This window comes from Artemia franciscana, chromosome 3, assembly GCF_032884065.1.
Source record: "Artemia franciscana chromosome 3, ASM3288406v1, whole genome shotgun sequence".
Taxonomy (NCBI): domain Eukaryota; kingdom Metazoa; phylum Arthropoda; class Branchiopoda; order Anostraca; family Artemiidae; genus Artemia; species Artemia franciscana.
Genome location: NC_088865.1, coordinates 27,042,744 through 27,070,699, shown reverse-complemented (window position 1 = coordinate 27,070,699; position 27,956 = coordinate 27,042,744). Strand labels below are relative to the sequence as shown.

The following is a 27,956-nucleotide window of genomic DNA, read 5'->3' as shown; positions in this document are numbered from 1 at the left end:
ACATCTCACAACTACTGATAAACGTATAAGAAATCTTGGTAGAAATAATCAGATCATCTTTGGTAATGAACGATTGGACCCTCTCCCGATCTGTCAGGAACACTGATTGGATACGATCATCTCTGGGGAAAACACAACAAAAGGTTATCTTTATTCTTGCAAAAAATCTTCTGTCAGATCTTAGAAGATAGGAGTTTGAATATTCTACATAAGGGTTCTCTGTAGTGCTGAGTTTAATAGCATGATTTTCATTATTATCACTTGGCTTTTTGCGATTGTATTCCCTTTAAAAGGATCGGGCAAATTAACCAGGCTCGTAACTTTTGATGGCTAACAGTTACTGTGCGGAATATTTGGAATCATCATAACTGACCAATTCTTTTGATGTGTTAATTATTATCAAGGTTCCTGTTTTTAGAATTTTGGCAGCTATTGGTAGCTATCTTTTGTATCAATCTGGAGTGACTCCTCTCTCTCTTACCTAGTTATCATGGTAAAGTTTTTGATCAATCAGATTACGTTAATTCATTAAATGTCAAAATCACTAGGAAAATCAATTCTACTTCATTTAAAAAAATGCAAATTATTAAAGGACAAGGAGTCCAACATCCTTGGGACTAAATGATTTAGACTTATTTCTGACCAATGGTGGAGGAGGAAGAAATGTAATTTTAAAGAGTTTGCTTAGAGTTTACTTAGAGTTTGCTACCACAAACTGTTTGAACCAACATCGCCTTTGCTCCCTCATTTATTCCTGGTCTAAGCGACTTTGTCTTCGTAACATTGAATTGACAGAGGACCACGCATAATTGTCCTTTTAGCACAACTAGTTCGAATTATACCCCCAACGGTATATTTCGTTTTATCTCTTTTCCATTTGAGTATTGGTCAAAGAAAATGTCGATTGTGTTTTAACTGTGCTGAATCTCCACTGGAAAATATTTCTTAATTTTCTCTTAATTAGGAATAAACGATGCATTTTTTATGCAGTGTTTTTGAGCGTACAATATCTTGGAAACGAGAAGAGGAATGGGCTTGATCAATTACTCGGACAATGCAGCCTTAGCTTCTCTGTGATTGCAATACACTACTATGTCATAGCTATGGAGAATTTACTTTACATGTAAATTAAAGAATTCAGTGCCCCGAACTGTTTGAATTTTATTGTGTTTTTCTTTCTGAAGTATCATTTCCTTAATGCTTGCAACCTCCTCACCTCACTTGGTTTTTAGGGGAATAGAGTAGTAAATGTAACTAAAGGCCATTATTGCATATAAAATCTATTTTTTATCTTCGTTGTGTTGTGTCTGTGTCTCATTCAGAGACCTGAGATCTGCCTTCACAAGTTGCAGTGGGAAGAGAGATTTAGTTTTCCGCTCTGACTATTGGGAGCCCTAAAGTTTCTATGAAGAACGTAGCTAGCTGAATTTTGTAAATAGTCTTTTGCTACATTTTGTCTGACATTTGATATATGGGCAAGTATACGAGGCGCTGGCACATTTGGGGGGATGGCTGGGGCCATAGCCCCTGCTATTTTAGGAAGGACCCAAATCAGTTCAAATTTTTGCTGAAAAAAAAAATTGTAAAAGTGTTCTCAATTAAAATTAATCTGTTTCTAATAGAGCTGTACTTCACAAGACCCTGTTATGAGCTTCGTTCCCAAAAATGTTTATTTATCTTGCTTATTAGTTTATTTTGTTTATTATCAAAATAAATATTGATTTTTGTATAAATAGAAAGGGAATAGTTGTGGCAAAAATCAAAGTCGTGGCCAATTGTAGAAAAAGCCAAGATAGATTGTCCAATGAAATGGGCATCAAGTGCAAGGTTAGGTAAACTAATAAACAAGATAACAAATAACAAAATAACAAATTTATATCTATTTCAGATATCGTGACATATCTTCATTACCTTGTTATTACAGCCACGGTGACCGAACTTATTTACAACTAGCTGTTGGGGTGGCGCTTCGCACCACCCCAACACCTAGTTGGTTGGGGCGATTAGCGCCCCCCCAAGCCCCCCAAGCACTTAAGTCGTTACGCGCCATATTAGTTACGCGCCATTGTAGTTGTGTCCCTGTGTCCCACCTGCGAATATATATATATATATATATATATATATATATATATATATATATATATATATATATATATATATATATATATATATATATATATATATATATATATATATATATATATATATGAAAAGAGAAATCACCAATGCTACAGCACAAACACAAAAAAAAAGAAAAAAAAAAGGAAACAGAAGGAGAAAAGGAAGACTGCTTTCCTAAATTAGTGATCAATATAGACCAGCACTTGAATGAGGCCTTAACCCTACTCATCCATACAATCACATAGGTCAAACAGCATAGCCACACACAATCAACCATAAAGAATAATCCATGGACAGGCAGTCATGTCGTCAATAAGTATAAGTCGTCATTTACCAAACAATAGAAAAAATAATATAGACAAATAATTCAGAGGCAACACCCAACATAAGGGCTCATCAGGAGAATACACTGGCCTATATAGGGTTTCGCCACTCTAAATTCTCTACCCAGCACAGTGTTGTGGCTACCACAGAATATCCATGGCATCCCCGCGTCAGGTATCACCCCCAAAATACATGCCTATGAAAAAAAAACAAAAAAAACAGCAAATGTAAAACAACCAAGTAAAACCAAAAACAAGCTTATCCTGTTAATATATCCCTCCTTTTAGCAACAATAGGTAAACTAAATATTATAAATTTTACCAAATCACAAATATTAACACACTGCAAAAAACCTGAATGAACTAAACAATTATAGAATTCATCTTTACCATGTGGCTAATTTTTAAGAAAATCCGCTCAATTAGAAACACAATTCAAAATAAATGGCGCTGTGACAACATTTCTCGAACCTCCAAAATTAGTTAAAAATTTCTTTAAGTATTTCTAGATAATTCTTTTGATATTTATTTAAAAGTTCGTTATAATGAAAACTAAATTTTTTAAATTGCCAAGTTAATTTATTTGCAGAAAAACCTCTTGATATCAATTTTTGGCTTAAGATTTTACATCTATTTTTAAAATCAATATAATTACTACAAATCCTTGCATAACGAAGTAACTGTGAGAAAAACGCTGAAAATGTGATATTTGAGTGTATATTACTTTCAGGGAATGGGAAACTAATCACTTCAAAATCAAAATCATCTGTTTTATTATACATTTTAAAACTTAATTTATTATTATCACAAATATTAATATTTAAATCTAAGAAATGATCTTCATGTCCAGCGCCATGACTAGGCTCAAGAATAAGCTCTGATGGATATATATTTTTAGAAATATCAATGAAATCCTTACAATTTAAGACCAAAATATCATCTAAATATCTTTTATTATTTGACAAAGCATGTTTTAAATTAATTGGATTATTCTTATCCATCATATATTTATATTCTAGTTGACTTAAAAACAAGTCAGCTATAAATGGGCTGGCATTCCCCCCATGGGAATTCCCATAATTTGCTTGTACAAATCACCCCCAAATCTTATATAAGTATTGTATAAAACAAATTCCAATAACTCAAAAATCATATCCAAGCTGTAACATCTCAAGTTAACTGTAGTATTAAAGCAGTTTGTCCATATAGCTTTTTTATTATAAATGTCTATTTTTAAGAACCTTTTACTAGATAAGAGGAAAGATTTCTTTATAACAGTTTTTAAATTATCAAACACTAAATTAAGTGATAAATTAGTATACATTGTCGCAAAATCGAAAGACTCAATTCTTTTAGCTGAAACCATTGTTAAAAAATCTATCACCTGCAGTGAATCATTAACACTCCAATATGGATCAAAATTCGAAAATTTTTTAATACCAGAACAATAGGTTTTAAGTTTATTTACAATTTCCTTTAAAATTAAAGAGAGGTCAGTAGCAGCAATGCGGGCTGGACATTTAGCTGCTCCAGCAATAAACCGTGGTTTAGGGAGATTCTTATGAAATTTTACAGTCCAATATAGGAAAGGGAACTTTTTATCATTGTCATTTATTTTAATATTAAAATTTTTAAAAAGTATTTCTTCAGTCTTTTCAATTAAATTCTCATCCTCTATATTTACCTTTTCGTAAACATTAGTTGTGCATAACTCCCTTTTTAAGATATCACAATACAGCTTCTGACAAATTATGGCAAAATTATTATTAGCTTTATCCACTGGCACAATTACAAATTCATTCTTTAGATTAGCAATTGCTTGTTTAATCTTCGCATTATAAAATAATGATTTAGTGTTACTATTTTTTAAGTTAGAATATATTTTATTTCTTACTCTACTAATAATTAAATTCTTCCAACTTTGAAAACTCTCTTTATTTTTATTCTCTTTCTTACACCACTTATCAATAAATAAATCAAAATCATTTTCCAAGCCATCAAGAACACTCGATGGTTTCAAATGATGAGAAAGACGGAAATTAGCCCCTTTATTCATTATAATTTGAAGATCATCTTGCTTTATTATTGACAAGTCCCCTGTTATAACATGTTTGTAAGTAGGATTTACAAATGGGCCAAGTTGCTTACAATTACAAACCGGTTTCCAATTTATATCACTATCTAGTTTTTTTAGTATTAAATTATAATTAAAAATAATTTGCCCAATAGTTTTTGAAAATTTATAAGTTAAAACTGGACTATCATTATAATTTAAATTACTAGGAAGGGCCTGTTTCATATGTATATATATGTTTTTAACCCCGTAAAACTTGCGAATATACGACATTCTTCGCTGTCCCATTGTCTGTGCATATAAATAGATTGTCGGGTTTACCGACTCTTGAACATGCAATATATAATTGTCCATGGGAAAAAAAAAAATCCGTATTCAGATCTATACCTCATTATTCTAACGATTGCCTTTGAGCTTTGTTGATGGTGATTGCTAATCGAACATTCCCTGTGTCCCCGTTGTCATTTATATATCCCCCTGTGTCCCTCGGCGTCCCCGTTGTAGTTGTTTCCCTGTGTCCCGGTCGTCATTTATATTCCCTGTGTCCCGGTCGTCATTTGTGTCCCGGTGTTTTTTTCTTTTTAGTTTTTTACCTTTTTTTATTTTTTTCCTTTTTTTATATTTTTTTATTTTTAGGTTTTTCTTTTTTTTTAGCTTTTTTCGCGCCATATTAGTTACGAGCCATTGTAGTTGTGTCCCTGTGTCCCAGTCGTCATTTATATTCCCTCTGTCCCGGTCGTTATTTGTGTCCCGGTGTCCCAGTCTGTAATTTCTCTTTGAGTGTCCCGGTCGTCATTTGTGTCCCGGTGTCCCGGTCTGTAATTTCGTCAGTCGACAAACATGACGTCAGTCGACACACAAACATGATGTCAGTCAACAGACAAACAACTTATTTTTATATATATAGATATCGTACTCTGTATTTATTCAAGTTTGTTATTGAATCTGTTCTGATTCTTTTGTGAGTCATGTGTGACTCTGGTCTTCTCTGTTTCTGGGATATGTATATTAACAACATTTTGTACTTAGAGAGACTTTTTACGTTCCTAGTAGTCCTAGATGTATAAATGTTAATATGAGCCGGACCACATTGGATTTTGAAAGTTCCTTTTGCTCTTCTTATTTGACTCCAGTAGACACGATAAATTTGAGATTTGATTTCATTCAAACGTAAAATTTATTTTATTGAATTGTCTTGAAATTTAGCTTCTTGAATCTTGAGAAAATTTCTAACCGATTATTTTTTTTATGGTTTCAAGAGAGATAAGGAAAATATTTAGATATAAAACGACAATTGAAAGGACCGATAGAAATCCTTAAAAACAGTACCTAATCTAACAAATCAGAGATTTTAACAAAATGAGAATATGATGAAGAACAAGATTTATAAATACGACAATTAAACTGAAATTGTTTAAACAATTAAAGACCAAATATTTCGGCTTCAAGACCTAAGAACCTTACAAACGGGAGGCTTGAAAAAGCCTATTTGAAAAAGATTATGAGAAAAGGAGATAAGAACATGAAAAAAACAAACAAAACAAATGGTAGCTACACAATAACAGCCTGACCATTGGAAGAAAAACTCACAGCTATCAACTGGCATCAATTCAAGAGAATTAAGAATGAAGGGGGAGGGTTTTTCAAATTTGCTGTTCAAAATTCAGGGGGGTTGAGTTGCAAATTTAATGTTTTTTCGGTTTTTCTATGAAAATACTACGCCATTACCTTAAACTACCTTAAATCACAGCTTGGAGTGAAATAAGGACTTTGATCCTGTTGAATCACTCCTTATTATGACAGTTGCATACATGGTTGGTTATATTCTGGTGGAAGATTCTTGTGCATCCCAGTCAAATCTCCACGGTTTGTCACTCCACTCAGCATCCAGACGGCGTTTGAATACATCTGTTGATTCAGCAGAAACAGTGTTCTCCTTGAGGTTGTTCCAAAGGTTCACAATCCGGTTCGACAAGAAGCTGCATCTTACTCCAGTCCTTGCATGAACTTTGCGGATTTGTTTTGGGTGTCCTCGTGTTATGTTGGAGGGGTCAATCTCCAGGTGCTCATTTTCTTGATTGGTAGAGAGGAGTTTGTGTGCCTGGATCATATTGTATTGTCATGAGCTACCCCTTCTAAAGGGGTAAAAGCCTGTATTAAAGCAATTACGACGCATGAAATTTACATTCACAGCCGTATTCATAGACTCAACCTCGTATTGACTGATTGTATTTAGAACTTGCGACGAATGACATCTCTAGTCTTGAAGAACAGTACTGTTTTATTGCAGATTGCAATATACGCTACGAACTGTATGTTAATACTTAGGAAGCTGCTGGAATAACTTATCTTAAGCTAAAGGAATTGTCTACTAAAAAATGGGCATGCTTGGTATAGATTGGTGCGAAAGTGTGCTAAATAGATATGACTGTCTTTTGGCCATTTTATCTCTAGTTTTTCCCGTGCCATTCGCGCTATACTCTCTGCCGAGAGAGAGGCAGCTCCATGCGATAAACCTAGTGTTCTCTAGAGCTGTTCTCTTACTGCAGCTATGCTTGATAACTATCTTTTTAAAATCTTTATAAAATCTTACATAAAGCAAAATAATTTTCTCCTGAGTGCGGCCTCACTGAAGACCTTATGCGAAACTTTCCGAATTTGAATTCTTTATATAAGCTATGATTCTTTTGTAACGATGTCAATTTTGGGAAAAACCGATCAAGTTGGAGTTAAAGAATCAGATAAAATGCTTCCAGAGGATATTATTTTCCTGTAATAGAAACATTGAAGCTCCGGGCTCGAAAGCTGCTTTTTGACTGCTCTTCTACTTTTAGAGTCTACTTTTAGAGTCATAAAAGATATTGATTCACCACACTTTCTTGGTACAAGCTAGTGTAGCAGTGCATTACAAAGAAGCTTACATTGATAAAACCTTGCTGGCCTAATATGAAAAATATGTTCCTTATATCATATAAGGTTCATATGGTCCTTGCTGGAACAGGTCTTACGAAAAAATATATAAACTCTTTAGTAAACCCAATGATTATTTTTTTATTATTTAAGAATTAAAGACGCTTCTTGACTACTAAGGTCCCTGCGTCGGCTCTGCAGTGCATTCCTGCAGCATGATTCGATCTCTGGGTCCCGTATTACCAAGCTAAGGTAAACCCAAAGATCTGTTTGAATTCTTAATTGTTTTGAAAAATATACCAATATGCCGAAGTTTTGAAAAATATGCCAATGTTGATCACTTCGACTATCACAGCAGTTAGTAATGAGATATTATTTTCTACACTAAGGCTGGTTAAAAGTTACAATGGGCGACGAAGGACTCAGTGATTTGATGTTGATGTTTAGCAGAAGGGCTCTTAGTTGCTGCTATGGTCGATATTTTTTTAAAGACGAGGCCTTATCGATTCCTAGTGTTGCGATACAACTTTGAATTACTTTCCTACTTAAGTTCTCTCTGCATTCATTGAACACTTTTAAATTTCTTCTAACTATTATTAGTAATGAGTCTAACTCATTACTAACAGCACTTAGTAATGAAATATTATTTTCTACACTAAGGCTGATTAAAAGTTACAACGGGTGACGAAGGACTCAGTGATTTGATGTTGATGTTTAGCAAAAGGGCTCTTAGTTGCTGCTATGGTCGATATTTTTGTAAAGACGAGGCCTTGTCGATTCCTAGTGTTGCGATACGACTTTGAATTACTTTCCTACTTAAGTTCTCTCTGCATTCATTGAACACTTTTAAATTACTTCTAACTATTATTAGTCGATTTTGGAAGAGGTCTCTGATAACCACCGTGGAGAAATACTACTCTTACACAACTCTTGATTTGTGTAAAGTTTTTTTTTTCAATTTGTTAGAATAATTTTGGTTAATAGTTTTCTCTTAGAACTATTTTAGAATTATGCAATGTGTAATTATATTTTGTAAGAATTATCCCTATTTTGTGGGAACTATTTTGGATTATGTTTGAAGTTTTGTATTCTATAAGAAGGTTTTTGGGATGCTGTAAGAGTTTTTGTCTTTCGAAGCAACTAATTTGTGTTGTCTACCAACTATTTTTCGTTTTGTTATGTTTGGGGGGCTCTCAAGGTTGGGTAGTACAGGACAATGAGTTGGGGAATTCAAACAATTTAGTCCAAAGCTATATGTTAAGCCATGTCTACGACTATCAAAGTGAGTCCAAATTGAGTTGTTTCAGTGCATCCTCGTATGTTGAGTAGTTTTATCCAGGTATAATTTTTACAGCTCTCTTTTGTATCGTCTCAAGCTTATTTGTTTGATCTTTTGTCAATCCCGGATGCCAAGCAGGACATGCTTACTCAAGAGAAGGTCTAACATAGCTTCAGTATACAGACTTTAAAACCTCAATTGGCATACCAAATCTTTTTAGGTTGGAAAATGAATGTAAAAGCGAGGCGCCTTTTTTTAGTCAGTGTTTTTTTTAAGTCAGTTTTTTTAGTCAGTTTTTAGTCAACGTGCGAATCCCATCTAAATCATCGTCCAAAAGTATCCCAAGTATTTTAACAGTTTTCTTTGTTGGCAATATGGAATTATGAGAAGAGTAGTTGTTACCCTTTAGGAAGGAAAACGTCATTTAAGAGCTCTTAGTTTCACCGACCGTCAGTTTTACCTTTCCTAATGCAGCTTTTAGATAATGATAGATTTCCATCAAGTCAGACTGCTCAGTAGCCAGAGGGCTTAGTCACAGTGATAAAACAGTTAAATCATCAACAAATTTAAAACGCTTACGAATTGTTGTTAAAATATGGTTAAAAACAATAAAAAAAGGAAATGGGCCTAATTTAGTCCGAACCACAAAAAATATTTACAAATTCAGATGGCTCATGATCAGGGAGTTGGACACACTGAGATCTTTCAAAAAGAAAACTAGCGAGCATTCGTACCACAAATAGACGGGCACCCATAGCCTTTGCTTCTTCCACAACTACATTATGATCAAGACTACCAAAAGCCTTAACCATGTCTGCAAGTAATGCATTAACTTAGGCTCCATTATTCTCTAAGTGCTTAAGGATAGTATCCAGCAATGCAACCACGTAATTAACAGTACTATGCCCGGATCTAAATCCAAATTGTTGGGAATTAATATTATCATTTATATCCTCAAATAAACAATCAAAAATAAAACTTTCAAATACTTTTGAGAGAGCTGGTGTTTCCGAAATCGACCTCAAATCGGTATTATCTTTAGGTGCCTTGCATTTGGGGATCGGCGTTACATACGCCTGTTTAAAAATACGTGGGAAAACAACATTAATAAAACATATGGTTAAAAATTGCCGTTAAAAGAGTAGATAAAAGATTAGCACACTCAATAATCCATTTAATCGGTATCTCACTAGGATAACTAGATTTACGTAAATCAAGTGCCTTCAACTTTTTAGCAACTGAACAAATCTCTAGTACAGGGATATTTGAAACTGAATCATTCGGTGTTAATTTTCTTAGTTGTGGAGGAATTTTACAAATTGATACAAAAAAGTCATTAATTTTACTAGGTAACAGGAGTTTACCTTTGTCATCTTTCACTTCAACTTTGGTTACTTTTTTAACGATAATGTTTTGAACTAAATCATGGAACTTCCTTGGGTTGGATTTATATATTTTGCTTATTATTTTAGACCCATACTGCTTACGTGAACATCTTGTTTTATATACAATTAAATTTCTTACTCTTTTGAAATCTTTTATGGGTCCAGTTAAATGCAATTCGTTTCTCACTTTATCAGATTCCAAATTTCTTAAATAATCCATGGTTTATCATTACATTTCCCATATATTTTTTTTCTGGGAAAATTTCACAGTGTTTTTCGAACAGTTCCTTACAGAACAAACTTGCCATTCTGTCACCGTCAGACAATGAGAGAATATCACGCCAGTCACGATCTGTAAGCCATTTCTTGTAGAGATTTACTAGTTCAGGTGTGAAAGGCTCTACAAAACACTATTTATTTGTCTATTTGTGATAAAATGATTGGGTGTCCAAGCAACACACGGGTGATCACTCAAACCTAATGGGGGTAATGTAACTGGAGTATTATAATATTCAGCACAGTTGCTAAAATGAGACCCAACATACGGTTACCTCTTGTTGGCACATTGACAACCTGCTTAAGTGATAGTGAAATGCTTAGCCATTTGGCATCTAAATCATTGAAGTCACCACACATTATGATACCAGCATTAGGATACAAGGATCGTACATTATCAGTGCAATTCTGTATGTAATTCACAAGGTCTTTACAATAGGGGCCACGGGGCGGATAGTAAACAACACATATCACCAGTGATGCCACTTCCTTGGGAAGCTTCTTAGGCCTGCACTACAACCATAATACTTCAAAACCATGCTTATTTGGTATATTACTGAAAGTGAGAACTCGATTTCTTATAGACGATTGAAAAATAATACCAACACTACCACCATATGTTACTGTAATGTCATTGGGTGTCATTCTAGGTTTGAAATAGGTATCACATCTCTCAAATGCTACAACCTCTTTAGTCACGGACCATGATTCACAGATAAAAGCAGTATCAACCAGTTCATTCTTCAAGGAAAGTTCAACCTCTTCTAATTTGTTCATAATGGATTATGTTTGAACCTTTTCTTTCTTATAAGAAGTATTTGGGATTTTATTAGAATTTTTGTTTGGTCTCGAGTCTTTTGTGTTTCCCACTAGCTATTTTCTTTCTCTTAGAACTATTTTAGAGTTGTGGAAAGCATTTTCGTATTTCATACGAGTTATTTCTCTTTTGTACCTCCCTTGTATCCCTGGCCATGGAGCCTTTTGAGGGGGAATAAGTGTATTGTAATTCCATTTTGAATTGTATTTTGTATTGTATTGTATTGAATAATAATAATAAACTTCTTCTTCTTCTTCTTCTTGTTCTTCTTTGTAGGAATTATTTTCGATTATGTATGAACTTTTTGTATTCTATAAAAAGTTTTTAGGGCGTTGTTAGAATTTTGCCTTTTGTAGCAAGTATTTTGTGTTCTGCAGCCACTTTTTTTCTTTCTATTTGAACTATTTTAAAATTGTGCAAAGCATTGTTGTATTTTGTAAGAATTATTTCTGTTTTTTAGGAATTATTTAGCTTATGTTTGAGCTTTTTTGTATTCTACGAGAAGTATTTGGGATTTTGTTTGAATTTTTGTGTTCTGTAGCAATCTTTTTTGTGTACTGCACCAACCACTTGCTTTCTGTTAAAACCATGTTAGAATTGTGGAAAAAATCTTGTATTTCGCAACAATAATTTTTATGTTTTGTAAAAATTATTTTGATTATCTTTGAACTTGTTGAATTGTACTATAATATTGCGCAAGACCCATATGCGTGTAATAGGGTCTTGAGGGGCCTATAAATCCAATATTATACCCCTTTTGGGTGTCGTCAAATCCATAGCCTCCTCACTACTGGTTTCAAGACTTCAAGATTTTCAAGATTTCTTAGCATTGTTCTGTATTTTTACATGTTTTGGGAATAAAGAAAAGTCTTGAATAAGACTTTAAACTTTATGTCCTTTTCAAGAATAAAGGGGATTTATCTGAAAATATCTAGAAATAAGGAGAAGGGAAGTGTGAAATGCCAAGGAAAGTCACGATCTAACAATGAAATGGCAAGTTCTCACAGTTTAAATAAAAAAATTCTTAATTTTGGTTCATAAGCCTATTTTTGTGGGGAAAAGGTTGAAAATTCCTTAGGTGTAATATTGCGGGCTAAAGGGTGCCATTAGGCAGGCACATTGTACCATTATGGCATCAATTGTGACAAGCTATCTGAAGTAACGCACAGGTAATTTTTCTTTAGTTTTAAAAGAATGATTCTAGTGTAAACGGATATATTTGCCGGAAATGCCTGAAAAATGTCAAGTTATCTGAAGTAACGCACTGGTAATTTTTCCTTAACTTTAAAAGAACGATTCTAGTGTAAACGGATATTTTTGCCGAAAATGCCTGAAAAATGTCTTTTATGTGATAATACGTACCAGAGGGTGCCGTGGGCCAGCAATTCAAATTTCATAGGTTGGAGATTGCCTTAGAACCATAATTAAGAAAATTTATCTTCTATGATACGAAATGGCAGTAATCGCCCTTCTGCGGTGGTTAATCGAGATAGGGTGACTTAAGAACTCTTTTCTTAACGCTTTAGACTATAAAATTCGATTTTTCTGATATTTTGATTTTGTTTGAGCAAAAATAGATCCCTTGTGGCACAAAATGGCGTTTAGAGAGATCAATTTATCTGATATTGTGATCCTTTTGGGCAAAAATAGGTCTCTTATGAGACAAAATGGCAGTCAGCGCCCCTCTGCGGTGGTCTGTCAGGATGAGGTGGCTTAAAACCTCCTGTTTTAAGGCTTTATACTATGAAAAATTGATTTGTCTGATATTTTTATCATTTTTGGGCAAAGATTGGTCTTTTATTGCGCAAAATGGCGGCAAACGCCCCTCCACGGTGTTATGTCAAGAAAGAGTGGCTTAAAACCTCTTCTTTTACAGCTTTAGACTATGAAAAATCCCTTTCTCTGATATTTTGATCTTATTTGGGCAAAAAATCTTCTATTAAACAAGATGACTGTAAACGCCCTCGTTTTTCGGCGTAGCGGGACTCAAATCTAACGCCCAATAAGCTATAGTAAATAAGTAACTTTGCAAAAGAGCTTAAAGTTAAGGTGGAAGGTGTTGAAGGAATTTTGCCGGTGGAGGGGGACTAAAAACTAACACCGAATAAGCTATAATAAATAATTAACTTCAATAAAGCAGATTAACGTTACGGTGGGTGGTGTTACAGGGATTTTTGTCCGGGGGTAGGGGACTAAAATCTAACATCCAATAAGCTATTTGAAATAAATAACTTCCATAAAACAGCTTAAAGTTATGGTGGGACGTGTTTACAGGAATTTTTCTGGGGGGGAAGAGGACTGAAATCTATCGCCCAATAAGCTATCGTAAATAAATACCTTCCATAAAACAGCTTAAAGTTGAGGTGGAAGGTGTTAAAAGAAATTTCCGGGGGAGGGAAAACTGAAATCTAACACCCAATAAGCTATCTTAAATAAATAACTTCCATAAAATAGCTGGAAGCTAAGGTGAGAGGTGTTACATGAATTTAAAGGGCTGGAGACTAAAACCAAATAATTGATCGTTAATAATTAATTTCCATAAGGCAAAGAATTGTACAGGTCCTGTTAGGACATTTATACACTGTAGCAAGCAGGTGCATCTAATAGAGAAAAAATCAATAGCTTGTCTGGATACTTGCACGACTCGGAGACAATGGTTAAGAAACAAGTTATCCATTTAATCCTTTTGGGAACTGTACACGGAATTCTTTGGGAAGGGGAAACAACTTGTCACGTAGAAAATATTCCTCGAATCATATTACTCTGAAGGTTTTCTTGGTTCAGCTGTCTAGCACACAGATCTATTGGGAGAAGACCTCTTTCGATTCCTAAGGCGGATAAAAATATTTGAAACATAAAGGTTTCCTGAGGAAAAAGCTGTTGAAGAAAATGAAATCTCGAAGAAAAAATACTTCTTAAAAAAATGCATTGAAAGTAAAATGAAATCCTGAAGAAAAAATATCTTAAAGTGCTATGTAACACTCCACATGTGCATCGTCATTATGTAACACCCCAAGTGTACACTGTCATTACGTAACATCGTATGTGCACGCCGTTTTTACGTAACACTCACATGTGTACAGTCATTACGTAACGCCCACATAGGTGCCGTTCTAATATACAACCAGGGATTCCCTATTTGACTGGCGGGTCCTAACCTCTAACAAGGTGACATACAGGTGTACTATACCATAACGAACAGATTTACTATACCATTATATAACATTGAGGTGTACTATAGCATTGCGTAAGACTCAGGTTTGTGCAATAACGTCTAGAGGGGGCAGTAGCTCCAATAGTATACCCTTAATCTGTGTTGTCGGACCTATGATAGCGTCACTACTCCTAGTTCAATTCATGGTTCTAAAACAGAACAATAGAGAATCTTGCTTATTTGCACTAATCTTTTGGCAAACTGTCATAACCCTGAATAATTACATTCCCTAGTGATTGGTTATTTGGGTTAAAGATGCTTCAACATTGACAGCCAACTAGCCTGTTATGTGTGAGTAGTAAGATTGATTTCTAGCGAAGCTCTGAATCCCTTCTATCGTGATTTTTCCAAAACAAAAGAGGTTGGTATAAATTTATGATTTAATTTAGACATATTTTTGGAATTAATTTCGGCTCAAGCTTTTTTCTTTAGGTTGAACCAAACAGAGGCTTGCTTGAAGATGACACAGCCGTGAATTCGATTTGTATTTCCTGCATTTCAGAGGACAATTCATCAAATTTGACATTTAAATGTTCTGGTGAAGGAAGCCGTGGCATTGATGCAGGCTATTTCCCTTGTCCGGTCGTCAATAGTATACAAACTTATCTAACAGCATTTCAGCTAAAAGGTAATTTCCTTAATCTCATCTTATCCACAGCAGGCTACCCATTCCAATTGTTTTTTTTACTGTACTCACATTTTCATTAATTTTTCTTGCTTTTTTATATATTTAAAACCACCTTTTGGTCAGCTTAACGAGGACCAAACAATGTTCTTTGATCACTATAAATATTGTCCTGCAATTTCTTCTATTCTTAACTGAGCAAAAATATTTAAACTTCGGTAACTTGATCTTGGCAGATGGAAAACATTCCCAGTTGGATAACTATTGAATATGTTATACTTACTCTTATTTATTCAGGATTTGAAAACTCGTCTGTAACAAATTAAAAACGAAGGAGTAATAAATAATAGCAAGAAATAAGGGGAAAAATGACGCTTATATTAACAATTCAAAAAACAACAGCAAGTAAGCTTTGCTTAAAACAAAAATAAAGAAGATATACAACTTTATTTAAGCAAGAATACAAAACCAAGATGCATACATTAAATATATCTACGAATGTTCCATTAAAGATAAAATTCCAATGACCATTTATTTTGATGGAAAAACAAGTCTTCATTTACTTGTTACTTTTTTTGCGTAATTTGAGAAATTTGGCTTATGGATACAATAACGCCTAGGCAAATAAGTTCCGTGCCCAGGGCTCCTAATGTGTTGGGCCCCAAAAAGTTGGTTTTATTTTCTTAATATGTTTATTTAAAAGAAAAAAAAATGACATTCATAATCATTTTGCATAGGAAACCCTAAGGCGTCCTCTTTACAAGGACAGTGACTACGCAGACAAAGATTGTCAGCAGTAAAATGGACGGTGTCATCTTCTTGAATATGTACTTACCCTAACTATACTTCTAAAACGATTCAACCCAGGACTATATGCGTCATAGTTATGTAAAGTGATTGCTGCAATGCATAATTTTATTTTATATTTTTACTTTTGCTATATAAAATATGGTTTCTAGTATTTATCACCAAATGAATAAAAAATTATTTTTCTTATATGTATATACATTGATTTTCCGTACTATCCTTTTATATAATATAAAATATCCCAAATTATGATTTTCCTTGTGATTGTGATATTGCATGATAAGGTGATATTTTGTTTGTATTGTTAAAATGAGTTCCAGAAAAAAATTTAGTGGAAATGAAGAAAGACAAGGAAAGGCTGATCGGGATAAAGTGGTAAATCAGATGGAAAGATCGTTAGAAAAATTTATTAACTATAGTTGGAAAACAATTGCAACAACCGTCATCATTTTCACGAACTCCACCTGCTCAAGCTGTAGAAACACCATTAGTGTCCAAAACTATTCTAAAAAAAAGACCAGCTGAAAAAAAACAAAGCAATTACGTTTGTGAAGGTGAAAGAAATGGAGGAAATACGAATCTAAGATCATCTCAAAGTGATGATGAAACTGATAATTTTGTGCGCGAAATTGCATTATGGCCAGAATACCTAACAGACGCCATGCGAGGACATTGTAAAAAAAAATAAAAAAATAAATAAACGAATCTTTGTAGTAATCTTCTGTTCAATGCAACGAAGGGCACCCAATAAAAAGGATTTCAATCCAGAATAAAAAGATATATTTTTTTTTCCCTTATTATACCATGATGCATAGAAAATACCCCTTTTTTTCAATATTCCTCAGGAATTGTACGTATTTTTTTGAAGTTCTGTGCATAGATGGAATGCATCTCAAATATTTCGTAAGAGCAAACTATTGAGTATCAAACTTATTTGTGACACCAGATGCTCCTGCAGATGCTGTGAAGTCTTTGAAAAAGAATTATGAAGAAATTAAAGATTGCTTACGTCTTTTTAGAGGATATAAAATGTTTTGAAAAAGATTTAACCCTAGCAGAACCAAAAAAGAGAATTATTACAATTTTAGACTTTCGCAAGTAAAAAAAAATTATTACTTCACGTGCATCCACGCTGTCATTTTTTCTTGAAAATAATTTTATTGTAACATTCCCGATTTTAAACATAATTCAGAGAATGTATTTAAAACTTCCGATAACAAGTGCGAACGATGGAAGTTCGTTTTCAGTAATGGTCAAAATAAAAAACATTAAGATCCACAGGTAAAAAAAAAATTTAAGGCCAATCAAATTAAATAGTTTATCTTTACTTTATAAGAATTATATAAGTAAGAATTATTGCGGAATCAAAAGTGAGAAAAAAAAGTAGTATAACTAATTAACCTGGGTGTATTTTTCTTCTCATTGATAATTATTGATCTAATAAACTACTTTGATGTTTGTTTGTTTTAATACATTGTGTTTATTTTATTTTTATGCATGCTTATTATCTTTTTTATTTTAATAAGTAGTACGTTTAGTCTTATATTTGTTATAAGTGACATGAAATATCCTTAATTGTTGACTTTGGTAGATACCAAACACGGTTATTGAAATATGAATTCAGTGCAAGGATTTTGATTTCCTATATTGCAATATTGCGTTTTTAAATAGCCGGCTTGAATATCATTGAAATGAAACTTTTTAGGGTAATTTTTTTTTCAATTAGAAAAAATGCTCAAAATTACAAGCTTGCTTTTATTAGCTGTGTGTTTTGGTGTTCACTAGTCACAGCGACCTTATTCACTTATAGAATGAAGGATAAGATATTATATTAATTTTCTATATAATAATTGCCCTCGTATATGGAATAATAATTGTCTTTGTCAGTGTTTTTCTATGCTTTCCGTTGAAAAAATTCAATTTTTAAAAATAGTAATTTCTGATTGTTAATTAGATCATGCTAGGAAATTCGGCTCCCTCTGAGGTGGTTTCAGACACCTATCCCCTCTTTCTGCGGGGGACTTTTTTAGTTTTTTTTCCGGGGGTATTCCCCGTGAGGGGTGATATTTTCCGGGGGCATTTTCTGTTGGAGAGGGGATAAACTCCTGCCAAGGTGTTTTCATAGGATATAGTTTAATACAAGTACTTAAATACGCGTTTAAGTAAGTTTTTGAGTCAATATCTAAATGTGGGCCTGTTTGAGTGTTTTTTCCGTGAAGGTGTTTTTTAGATACTACTTATTTTTTTTTTAATATTCAGAGTGGAAAGACAGTCCAAAAAACCAAGAAAAATTTACTGGAAGTTTTCCAGAGAAATTGCCAACAGATTATTTCGGGTACCCGACGAATTGACTATATTGGGTACCCGACTATAATGAGAAAAAGATTGAGATGGCTAGGACAAGTTCTACGAAACAAGGATTATAGATTATCGAAGAACGTTGTTTCAAACAAGAAAGATCTACTAGACGTTTTCCAGAGAAATTGCCAACATATTATTTTGGGTACCTGACTGATTGACCTTACTTAAAATAGTAGGCTGTGCGGAAGGTGTGGCTCAATCCGTTTTCTAGAACTATAATGAGAAAAAGATTGAGATGGCTAGGACATGTTCTGCAAAACAAGGATTATAGATTATCAAATAATGTCGTTTTCAGCCAACCGTCCAGGGCTAAACAAAAAAGCTGTTAAGGTTCAGTTCTTAAATAATTTATATGCCAAAAAACGGAGAGATGAGTAACCTTAAGTTTTATCCCGTCGTGCAACACATTTTATCCAACCTTTGGATCCTTTTTACCATCATCCGGATCACGGGAATGAATTTTAACAATAGGAACGGACATTTACACCGGAGAAAAATTTAAAAAGGGACAAAACATTTAAGATGAGGCTATTGAAAACGAGTTTCATGCTAAAGTTACCGCCGTGAATCAGTCTCATTCCATTGTTTTACCTTCTATTCTCAACCATATTTTGATGCTATCATTCGAATTATGCTTGAAATAAAGAACATAATTCTTATATGAAGAATAGAGTGTTTAATAACTTAATACTTTTTCTGAGTAGTTACATCTTAAACACTTTTCTCGTCAAATATTTCTAGATACTATTTAAGTATAGTTTTTATCGAGTATCGGACATTTATGTTTGAATGCTTTTTAATGTACCCTTTTGAATATTGTGATATTAACAATTCAGTGAGCTGATTTGACTTATTCCCATAGTTGATCCAGAAGATGGAGATATTGACGAGACTGCAGTAAACAACATTCAATTTGCTTGTCGATCAAACACTTTGCCTGACGTCGAATATGTTATTGAAGGAAATGGTGTTCAACTACACGGTGCATCATATGGAAACTGGAGCAACTTCTGTCCGACCGGATCGTTTGTCTGTGGAATTCAAACTAAAGTTCAAATTGATCAAACTATTCTTGATGACACTGCACTAAACGATGTTTTGTTCGAATGTTGTGCTTAATTACATAAGACGAAACAATGGTTTGTTCGAATGTAGTACTTCTTTTCATAAGTAAATGTCCTTATAAGGTGTAAGGTTGCCTGTGTTGGAAGTTTTTTCAAATTTTCAAGAACATTAAAAACATTATAGCAACGAAATTTACTATCATTAAATTTTTTGTATTTAATAAAACTCAGGTGCAATGTTTATAACAATTTGCTTTATATTCCCATAAAGCAACCATTTTCTTCGAAGATGAAAAAAATCCATTAAAGTTAATTTACTTTATCTGGTACCGCGTTAATATTGGTTTCAAAGTAAAAGCATTTACATTTGAGGTAGCATATATATATATATATATATATATATATATATATATATATATATATATATATATATATATATATACTATATATATATATATGTCAGATAGATATTACAGCACAGTTACTCAGGGTTAAAGTGTCTTACTGAATGCGTGGGTCAAGGTAAATTGTCGCGTAAGTGGAGAATGTTTGGAACAGAATTTCTTGGAAAATATAGAAATCCCTAAGTCATTTCTCTTTCAGTGGTTCTCGGAATCTCAGGAAGGAAAGATCCAGTGAGAAGTTGATATGGCTAGCTATCCAAGTGAGTTCAAAGGTTATGTAGGCTTAGATAGTGCAGAAGAACCTACACTGACATAGCGCTCCTTGGGCTGGGGGAATGGCAATGATTTACTCGGGTGGTGGTCAATAGAAAACGTATATTTAGAATGTGAAACAGTAAATAGTAACCTGTACGTTTTTAAAGTGTTCACAGACTAAATAGGCATCGATTCATAAATTTTTCCTGGATTTTTGAAAGATTGAAAGTGTTACTCATTTCTTTGAATCAGATTATGCTGTTGTAGGCGTTTCTCTAAATTCTGGTGAATTCTACCTACATAGTATTTGCCACAGTCATTTGGTATTTGATAGACGCCTCTTTGGTGAGTAACTGGGGTTTATCTTTACCAGAATTTAGGAAATATATGATTTTTAATTATTGGTAAATACTACATAAAGATTATGTTGTGTGCAAATTTTTTAAGATTCGTAGGGATTCTTGCGATGTTTGGGTGGTAAATTATGTTTTAAGGCGTATGAAGATTCTTAACTTGTGGGGGGTGGTTTGATTTAAAATGCAAATAATTATTGCTTTGTGTTGGTTTTCTGTAAATAGTAAAATTGAATTTATCTATGCTACAAATAATTAACAAATCTAGCAATGAGATTTTATTTGCAGCTTCGATTTCTAAGGTAGGTTGTAAGTTTCTATTATATTTATTAAGATCATCTAAAAAAGGTCATTTTCCCCATAATTCTAAAGTGAAATTAAGTTACCCATGTAACGTCGCCAAAAGATATGGTTTAAAAAATTTAAATTTAATGCCTAATTTCTTATAAATATTAGTATTAATATTTATAAAAAATTAGTTCAAAATAAATATTAGCCTGTAACCCGGAGAGGGGTGTTCCCGTCCGCAAGCCCTTTATTTACTGGTAAAAGGAAGTCGGAATTGGAAATGTACTGAACATTTGTTACATATAGTGGTAGATCAAAAGATTTTGGACAAAAGCTACCACGGGGGGAAATTTAGTGTATATATAATAATAACAATGGCCAAGGCATAAAGCAGATAGTTCGAGAGGCAATTGAAATCAGAGTTAAGATTGATAATAATGTTTCCTTAAATAGGGACTCGAGGGAATGTTCACTAAATGCTCCATACACAAATTTAATTGCAAGTGATCTTACAAAATATTTACAACATACAGTAGACATTAGCAGAGAACCAGTTACAACAACACCTTTGAGTCTAGCTACCAAAAAGGCAAGATTAGCAATAAACACCTGTTTTTAGTTATTCTTCTTTTTAAACAGTTCGTGGGAGCGACCCGGCTCAATAGTAACCGAAACTCTAAAAAATGGAATTTTGATACCAATAGTTACATCAAAAGAATTGCATTTTAATGCTGATTTTAAATATATAAGTTTCATCAAGATCAGTTATACCCATCATAAGTTACGAGCCTGAGAAAATTCGCCTTATTTTAGAAAATAGGGGGAAACACCCCTTAAAAGTCCTACAATCTTAACGAAAATCACAGCATCAGGTTCAGCGTATCAGAGAGCCTTATTGTAGAGGTTTCAAGTTCCTATCCACAAAAATGTGGAGTTTCGCATTTTTTGCCAGAAGAGATGCGTTTATTTGTTTTTTTGTTTTTTTTTTTCCCAAGAGGTGGTCGTATCGACTGAGTGGTCCTAGAATGTCGCGAGAGGGCTCATCCTAACGGAAATCAAAAGTTCTAGTGCTCTTTTTAAATGACCAAAAAAATTGGAGGGCACCTAGGCCCCCTCCCGCGCTCATTTTTCCCAAAAATCACCGGATCAAAGTTCAGAGATAGCCATTTTATTCACCATAGTCGAAAAACCTAATAACTATGTCTTTGGAGATGACTTACTCCACCGCAGTCCCCTTGGGAGGAGCTGCAAGTTACAAACTTTGACCTGTGTTTACATATAGTAATAGTTACTGGGAAGTGTACAGACGTTTTCAGGGGGATTTTTTTGGTTTAGGGGGGAGAGTTGAGGGGGAGGGGGTTGCGTTGGAGGATATTTACATGGAGAAACTTCTCATGGGGGAGAGAATTTCAATGAAGGGGGCACAGGATTTTCTAGCATTATATGTAACAAAAATGAAAAAATAAATATAAAAAATTTTTCTTCTGAAAGCAAGGAGCAGAATTAAAACTTAAATAGAACAAAAACTATTACGCATATGAGGGGTTTACCATTCCGTAATACCTCACTCTTAACGCTAAAGTATTTTTAGTAATTTCAACTATTTACTCTACGGCCTTTGTGATTCAGAGGTCAATCTTAAGGAATTGGGACACAATTTAAGCTTTAATGTAAAGAGCAAGGTATCGACGAGGGTTGAACCCCCTCATATACGCAATAAAAACATACGAATATAGAAGTTCGTTACGTAAGTTAATTCGTAAGTTACGTATATTTTTTACCAATGAAACCGTTTGTAAAAAATTAAAAGTTCTAGTTGCTTTTTTAATTAATCGAAAAATTGGAGGGCAACTAAGCCTCCTCCCTCACTCCTTTTTTCTCAAAATTTTCCGATTAATTGCAATTAATTAAAATGCAAATTTTATTTTAATTATTTATGTGCGGAGAGCCAAGATCAAAACATGCATTAATTCAAAAACGTCCAGAAATTAAATAAAAAAACAAGTTTTTTTATAAAATGAAAGTAAGGAGCAACATTAAAACTTAAAACGAACAGAAATTACTCTGTATATGAAAGGGGCTTTTCCTCCTCAACGAGCCCCCTCTTTATGCAAAAGTTTCTTACTTTTTTAAAAATAGAGTTATAAGAAAGAGTCAAACTTTAGCGTAAAGAGCCGGGCGTTGAGGAGGAAAAGCTCCTTTCATATAGGAGTAATTTCTGTTCCTTTTAAGTTTTAATGTTGCTCCTTACTTTCATTTAAAAAAACTTGTTTTTTATTTAATATTTCAATGAATTACCTTGTTTCATCTCCCTTTATTTATCAGTCCTGGTTTAACTTCGCTGAAGTAAGGATGCTGGGATTGTTTTAAAAAGTCTTCATTTTGTTTTAATTGGTCATATGTTGTTGTAAGTCTTTTTCTTTTATATATTTATTTTATGCATTCTAGTCTTCTAGTCTGTAGGTGGCAAATTATTTAGTAATGATACTTTTCAAACTGAGAGATGCAGTAGACTAAGTTTTAAGAGAAGAACAGTGCGGTTTTAGAAAAGGTTAAGGATGTGTCGACCAAATTTTCACTCTTAGATTAATAATTGGGAGGTTCTGTTGATAGAAGAGCTTTAGCAAAGGTCTTATTCTTATATGGCATACAAGACAACTACATTAAAGTGATTAGTGCTATGTACGAGAATAATACTGCTACAGCTACCGTGGAAAAAGAGGCTAGCAGCTGGGTTTGTATTAAATCAGGAATTAATCAGGGTTTTGTTCTATCCCTCTTTATATGGATCATATCGATGGACTTTGTCTTAAAGAGCACAGGAAAGGCAATGGGAAACCAGGGAATCAAATGGGGAGAAAAAACTCTCCTGAACTTAGATTATGCTGATGACTTAAGCATCCTAGATGAAAGCGTGAGCAAAATGAATGAAGTTTTAGAGGTCTCGCGAGTTCAGGGTACTAGAATAGGTCTGGAAATCAATGCCAAGAAGACTAAGTCACTAAGACTAGGAATAAATGAAAATGAAGAGGTTACGTTGGGTAACGAAAACACTAATTAGGAGGGTAGCTTTACTTACCTTGCTAGTATTACTAGTAAAGCCGGTGGGCGCAGTGAAGATGTTAAAAGTAGAATAGCCAAAGCTCAGGGTGTTTTTTCACAGTTGAAAAAAATATTGGAAGAATAGGAAGATAAATTTACAAACCAAGATTACAATGTTGGATGGTATAGTTATGACAGTGGTCAAATATGGCTCTGAAACATGGGCGCTCTGAAAAGCGGATCGAGATTTACTTGATGTTTTCCAGAGAAATTGCCTACAGATAGTTCATGGTACCCTGCTGACTGACCGTATTTTAAATAGTAGGCTATAAGAAAGATGGGGTTCAATCCTGCTTTCTAGGGCTATAATGAAAGAAAGGATTAATTGGCTAGGACAGGTTCTGTGGATGAAGGATGACAGATTACCGAAGATTGTACTGTTCGGCCAACCGTCTAGGGCTAAATGGAAAGGCGGTCGTCCTTCTATGGGGTGGGAGGATGTCATATAGAAAGACTTAAAGTAAATGGGAACTTCCTGGGAGGGTGTAAAGAGAGAGGTTTTAAATAGATTGGGATAGAGGAGGAGCAAGCGCAGCTGTGTTGGACATGACGGCTTTGTGCTGCGGTTAGGTGTTAGTAGTAGCAGTAGTAATCTATATATATATATATATATATATATATATATATATATATATATATATATATATATATATATATATATATATATATATATATATATATATATATATATATATATATATGTATGTATATATATATATATATATGTATATATATATATATATATATATATATATATATATATATATGTATATATATATATATATATATATATATATATATATATATATATATATATATATATATATATATATATATATATATATATATATATATATATATATATATATATATATATACCTTTACCGCCGGGCCCCAGCACCGCTAAGCGACAATCTTGTATAGATAGATTTTTCTTGTCGCTTGTCTTATAACCACAGTAAATGAAAGCCTCTTCTTGATGTAATGGCGTCGCAATATCTTTTGCCAGAAGAATGACCACGGATGCGTGTTTATTTATTTGTTTTTTCTTCTCAGGGGTGATAGTGTAGAAGCAGTGATCCTAAAACACAAGGAAAGGATTCATTTGATTAGAAATCAAGAGTTCTAGTGCCCCTTTGAAGTGACCAAAAATATTCGAGGGTAGATAGCCCCCTTCCCACGCTTTTTCTCTAAATACTTACCCGATAAAATTTTGAGACAGTCAAGTTTTTAGCATAGTCGAAAGATCTAATAACTATGTCTTTGAGGATGATTTGATCCTCCAGAGTCCGCGGGGGAAGGGTTGCAAGCTATGAACTTTGCCGATTGCTTACGTGTAGCACCAGTTATTGGTAAACACACACGTTTTTTGGGAAGGGGATTTTCCTGGCGAGGAGGAATCTTTCAATGAAGAAATTTTTCACGGGATAAGTAAATTTTCAATGGAGGGAGAACCAAATTTTCTCTCTTTATTTAAATAACGGTCAGGAATTAAATAATAAACAAGTTTTCATCTGAAATTAAGGAGCAAAATTAAAACTTAAAAAGAACAGAAATAGCCACATATATGGGGGGTGAAGCCCCCTCTTCAATATCTCGCTCTTTAAGCTAAGGTTTCATTTTAGAACATTTAAAACAACTTATTATTCTAAGTAAACGGCCCTTGTATTTCAAGAGTCATTCGTGAATGATTGTCACAAAATAAAGCTTTAGCGTAGAGAGTGAGGTATAAATGAGGGGTAACCCCCTCATATGTGTAATAAATCCTGTTCGCCTTAAGTTTTAATTTTGCTTCGAACTTTCAGTTAAAAACTTGTTCTCGTGGTTAGAAGACATGAGACACCAACCATGTGAGCAAGCCAAAAATGAAAATGAAAAATAAAGAAACACGGGACTAGAAGACATGCAACACTAAACATGTGAGCGAGTCAATGAAAAACAGCGGGAATCAAAACGTGTCAAAATGGAAAATGATAGTGATGATGACTGGATATGGGATTTTGGCATTGATTTAGTCATCAATGCTTACCATACCTATGAAAACCGAAAACCTGGATTAGATAAATCGCTGGAAGATAAATAGGTTTCTGTCCCACCACCTGAACAATTAAAAGAAACAAAAGTATAGCGATATATCTTTATTAATGACAAAAGACAAGCGGATGCAAAAGAAGAACTTTTTTCTTCCCACCTGAAGAATTTTTACCCAAGTTTGTGATACTTGAGCCCGACGAAGTAACGAAGTAAACAACCTGTGTATGAAGTTTGATAACTTCGTAGATGCAGGAAAGGGGAAATCTGTTCAGCCCGCAGAGCCGAACAAATCAAAATGAATAAGTCGCTTTATTCTGTTATCGTAAGGAATCTGTCAATAAAATTTGACAACCCGCTAGTCCGTAAAGATTAACTAGAATCTCTCAGTGGGCCTAGAAGTTTGAGTTTAGTTACATTGAAGCCTCGTAAAGATGCTTTGAGTGTAAAAATGGCCGATATACATGCAGCCGATGAGTTGGCAGGTGCGATTAGTAGTTGTGACAATTCATCTGCAGTAAAGGTTAAGTGCCCCAACCTTCTTTGTTGTAACCTGCCAAGTGCCTACTAACTCATGTAGTGATGAAGTATTCCGCGTGATAAGAAACTGATTGGCAGCTGATCGTATCGGCACGTCCCGGTCTTTCAGGCTAAAATTTGAATCATATGTCCACCTAAAGTATGCAATGGACAATCCTCCTTTTATTGGTTGTGAGTTTGTGAGTCTTTTATTGGATCCCTGAATACAAGTTACTCCCTCCCCGTTGTTATAATTGCCAGTCTTACGACAACATATATAGTCCTTATAATAGCTCCCCTAAATACTCCAGATGTGGACGTGAACATCTTCACTCTAAGGTGAGCCCATGTAACCTATCTGTGAAATACGTTCTGTGTGGATCTAATGATCATCCGTGCAATTCATATAAGTGCCCAACTACCGAAGTATTACTTTCAAAAGAATTAATTCTCGTCTACTTAGTATTAGAAGCTGGAATATTAATGGTGGTGTGCTAGATAAAAGACCCTTTCGGTGCCAGCTGTTGGAAACTAGTGATTTACTTTGCAGGCGGGAGCAATTATTATCTGAGGAAAGTAGGACCCTCTTGGAAGCCTCTTGGAAGTTCATTTAAATTCTTTGGTGTTGCGGTATGCACTTCTTACAGAGACAGGCCTTCCGGTGGTGTGGCTATTATCACAGGCAATGAGCTATCTCCATCACTAGTGTTATCTTCTGACATCCATGTTGTAATTCTTGTAAGAACAATAATTGTACTTTCAGTATACATGCCAACCGTTTACAACAATGATAGTTCAGAGCGAATGTTTTTTCTTCCTTGTAAAAAAATAGCAACAGCGAAAGCTGATGCCCTCAGAGGAGGTTTTAAAGTGGTTCTTGCTGGAGACATGAACTGTGATCTGAGAAAATCAGACAGCCATGAAACACAAGTGTTTCTCAGCTCTAGTAAGGGTATTGAAGTCCTACGTAAGGATCAATATTTTACACATGTATATAATTCTAGCTCTACTTCTGCTCCTGACTTTTTTTTAAAATAAAATTGAACTCCCCAAAACCTATTGCTCCTGATATAGGGTTTTAGATATTTCGTTATTGAAATATCCGGATTATATTTTTAAATTGCGTTGGACTAGAGTTTTTATTGAAAAAATAGGTCTTTCTTTCAACGAATCAAAGAGTGAAGTAGTGTCTTTTAATTCAAATTGCCGGGATGGTGCTCCAGATGTACAGCTTGCAGCCCATAGTATTAAGCCTGTATCTAGCCTCATGTATTTCGGACTGCCAATAGGTAATGATGTGAAGTCAACACGGCACTTAGTAGCTGATCATTTTAATACAAAAGGTAGAAAGGGCTATGAAATGCTTGTTGCAAGTAAGGCTCTACATAACCGCCGTATTAGAGCCCGTTTTTTCATGGCTATGGATCTGCCCCATGTGATAGCTCTGTCACTGTTTTGGGACCCTCTTTCAAATGCTGATAAAATCAATAAACACAACTCATTTTCGGTTTTGAAAATATATCCTTGGTTTCCCACCATGGAGAGGCTATCACTGGTAGATAGCGAAATATCAAATTGTTGATCCTTTCGTTACCATTGAGGATAGAATCAATAGGTTTAAATGGTATTTATGTCCCAACAATACATATTTCCATGCATTTGTTTGAGTTAAAAAAATTATTAATTGCTTTTCTCTAGTAAGTTTTTTTCTTTTACTTTATTTCTTTTTCTTTTTATTTACTCTGCTT

At 34.0% G+C, this 27,956-nt stretch overlaps 2 protein-coding genes across 4 annotated transcripts in view; both read left to right on the top strand.

The window, feature by feature from the left end:
* LOC136025100 (vitelline membrane outer layer protein 1 homolog) overlaps positions 1-19,448 on the top strand; it is a 47,816-nt gene extending 28,368 nt beyond the window's left edge. Inside the window, exons 2-3 of one of the 2 annotated variants that reach the window (XM_065700823.1) lie at positions 14,832-15,027; positions 19,055-19,448. In XM_065700823.1, the coding sequence (XP_065556895.1) occupies positions 14,832-15,027; positions 19,055-19,311 (453 nt within the window). In that variant the 3' untranslated portion in view covers positions 19,312-19,448. The remainder of the gene's footprint in view (positions 1-14,831; positions 15,028-19,054) is intronic. The other variant, XM_065700824.1, reaches the window with a different exon arrangement.
* Positions 19,449-19,584: 136 nt separating this feature from the next.
* Positions 19,585-27,956, top strand: part of LOC136025099 (calsenilin-like) — a 74,362-nt gene continuing 65,990 nt past the window's right edge. For both annotated transcript variants that reach the window (XM_065700822.1, XM_065700821.1), the window contains exon 1: positions 19,585-19,920. In XM_065700822.1, coding sequence (XP_065556894.1) covers positions 19,905-19,920 — 16 coding nt within the window. In that variant the 5' untranslated portion in view covers positions 19,585-19,904. The remainder of the gene's footprint in view (positions 19,921-27,956) is intronic.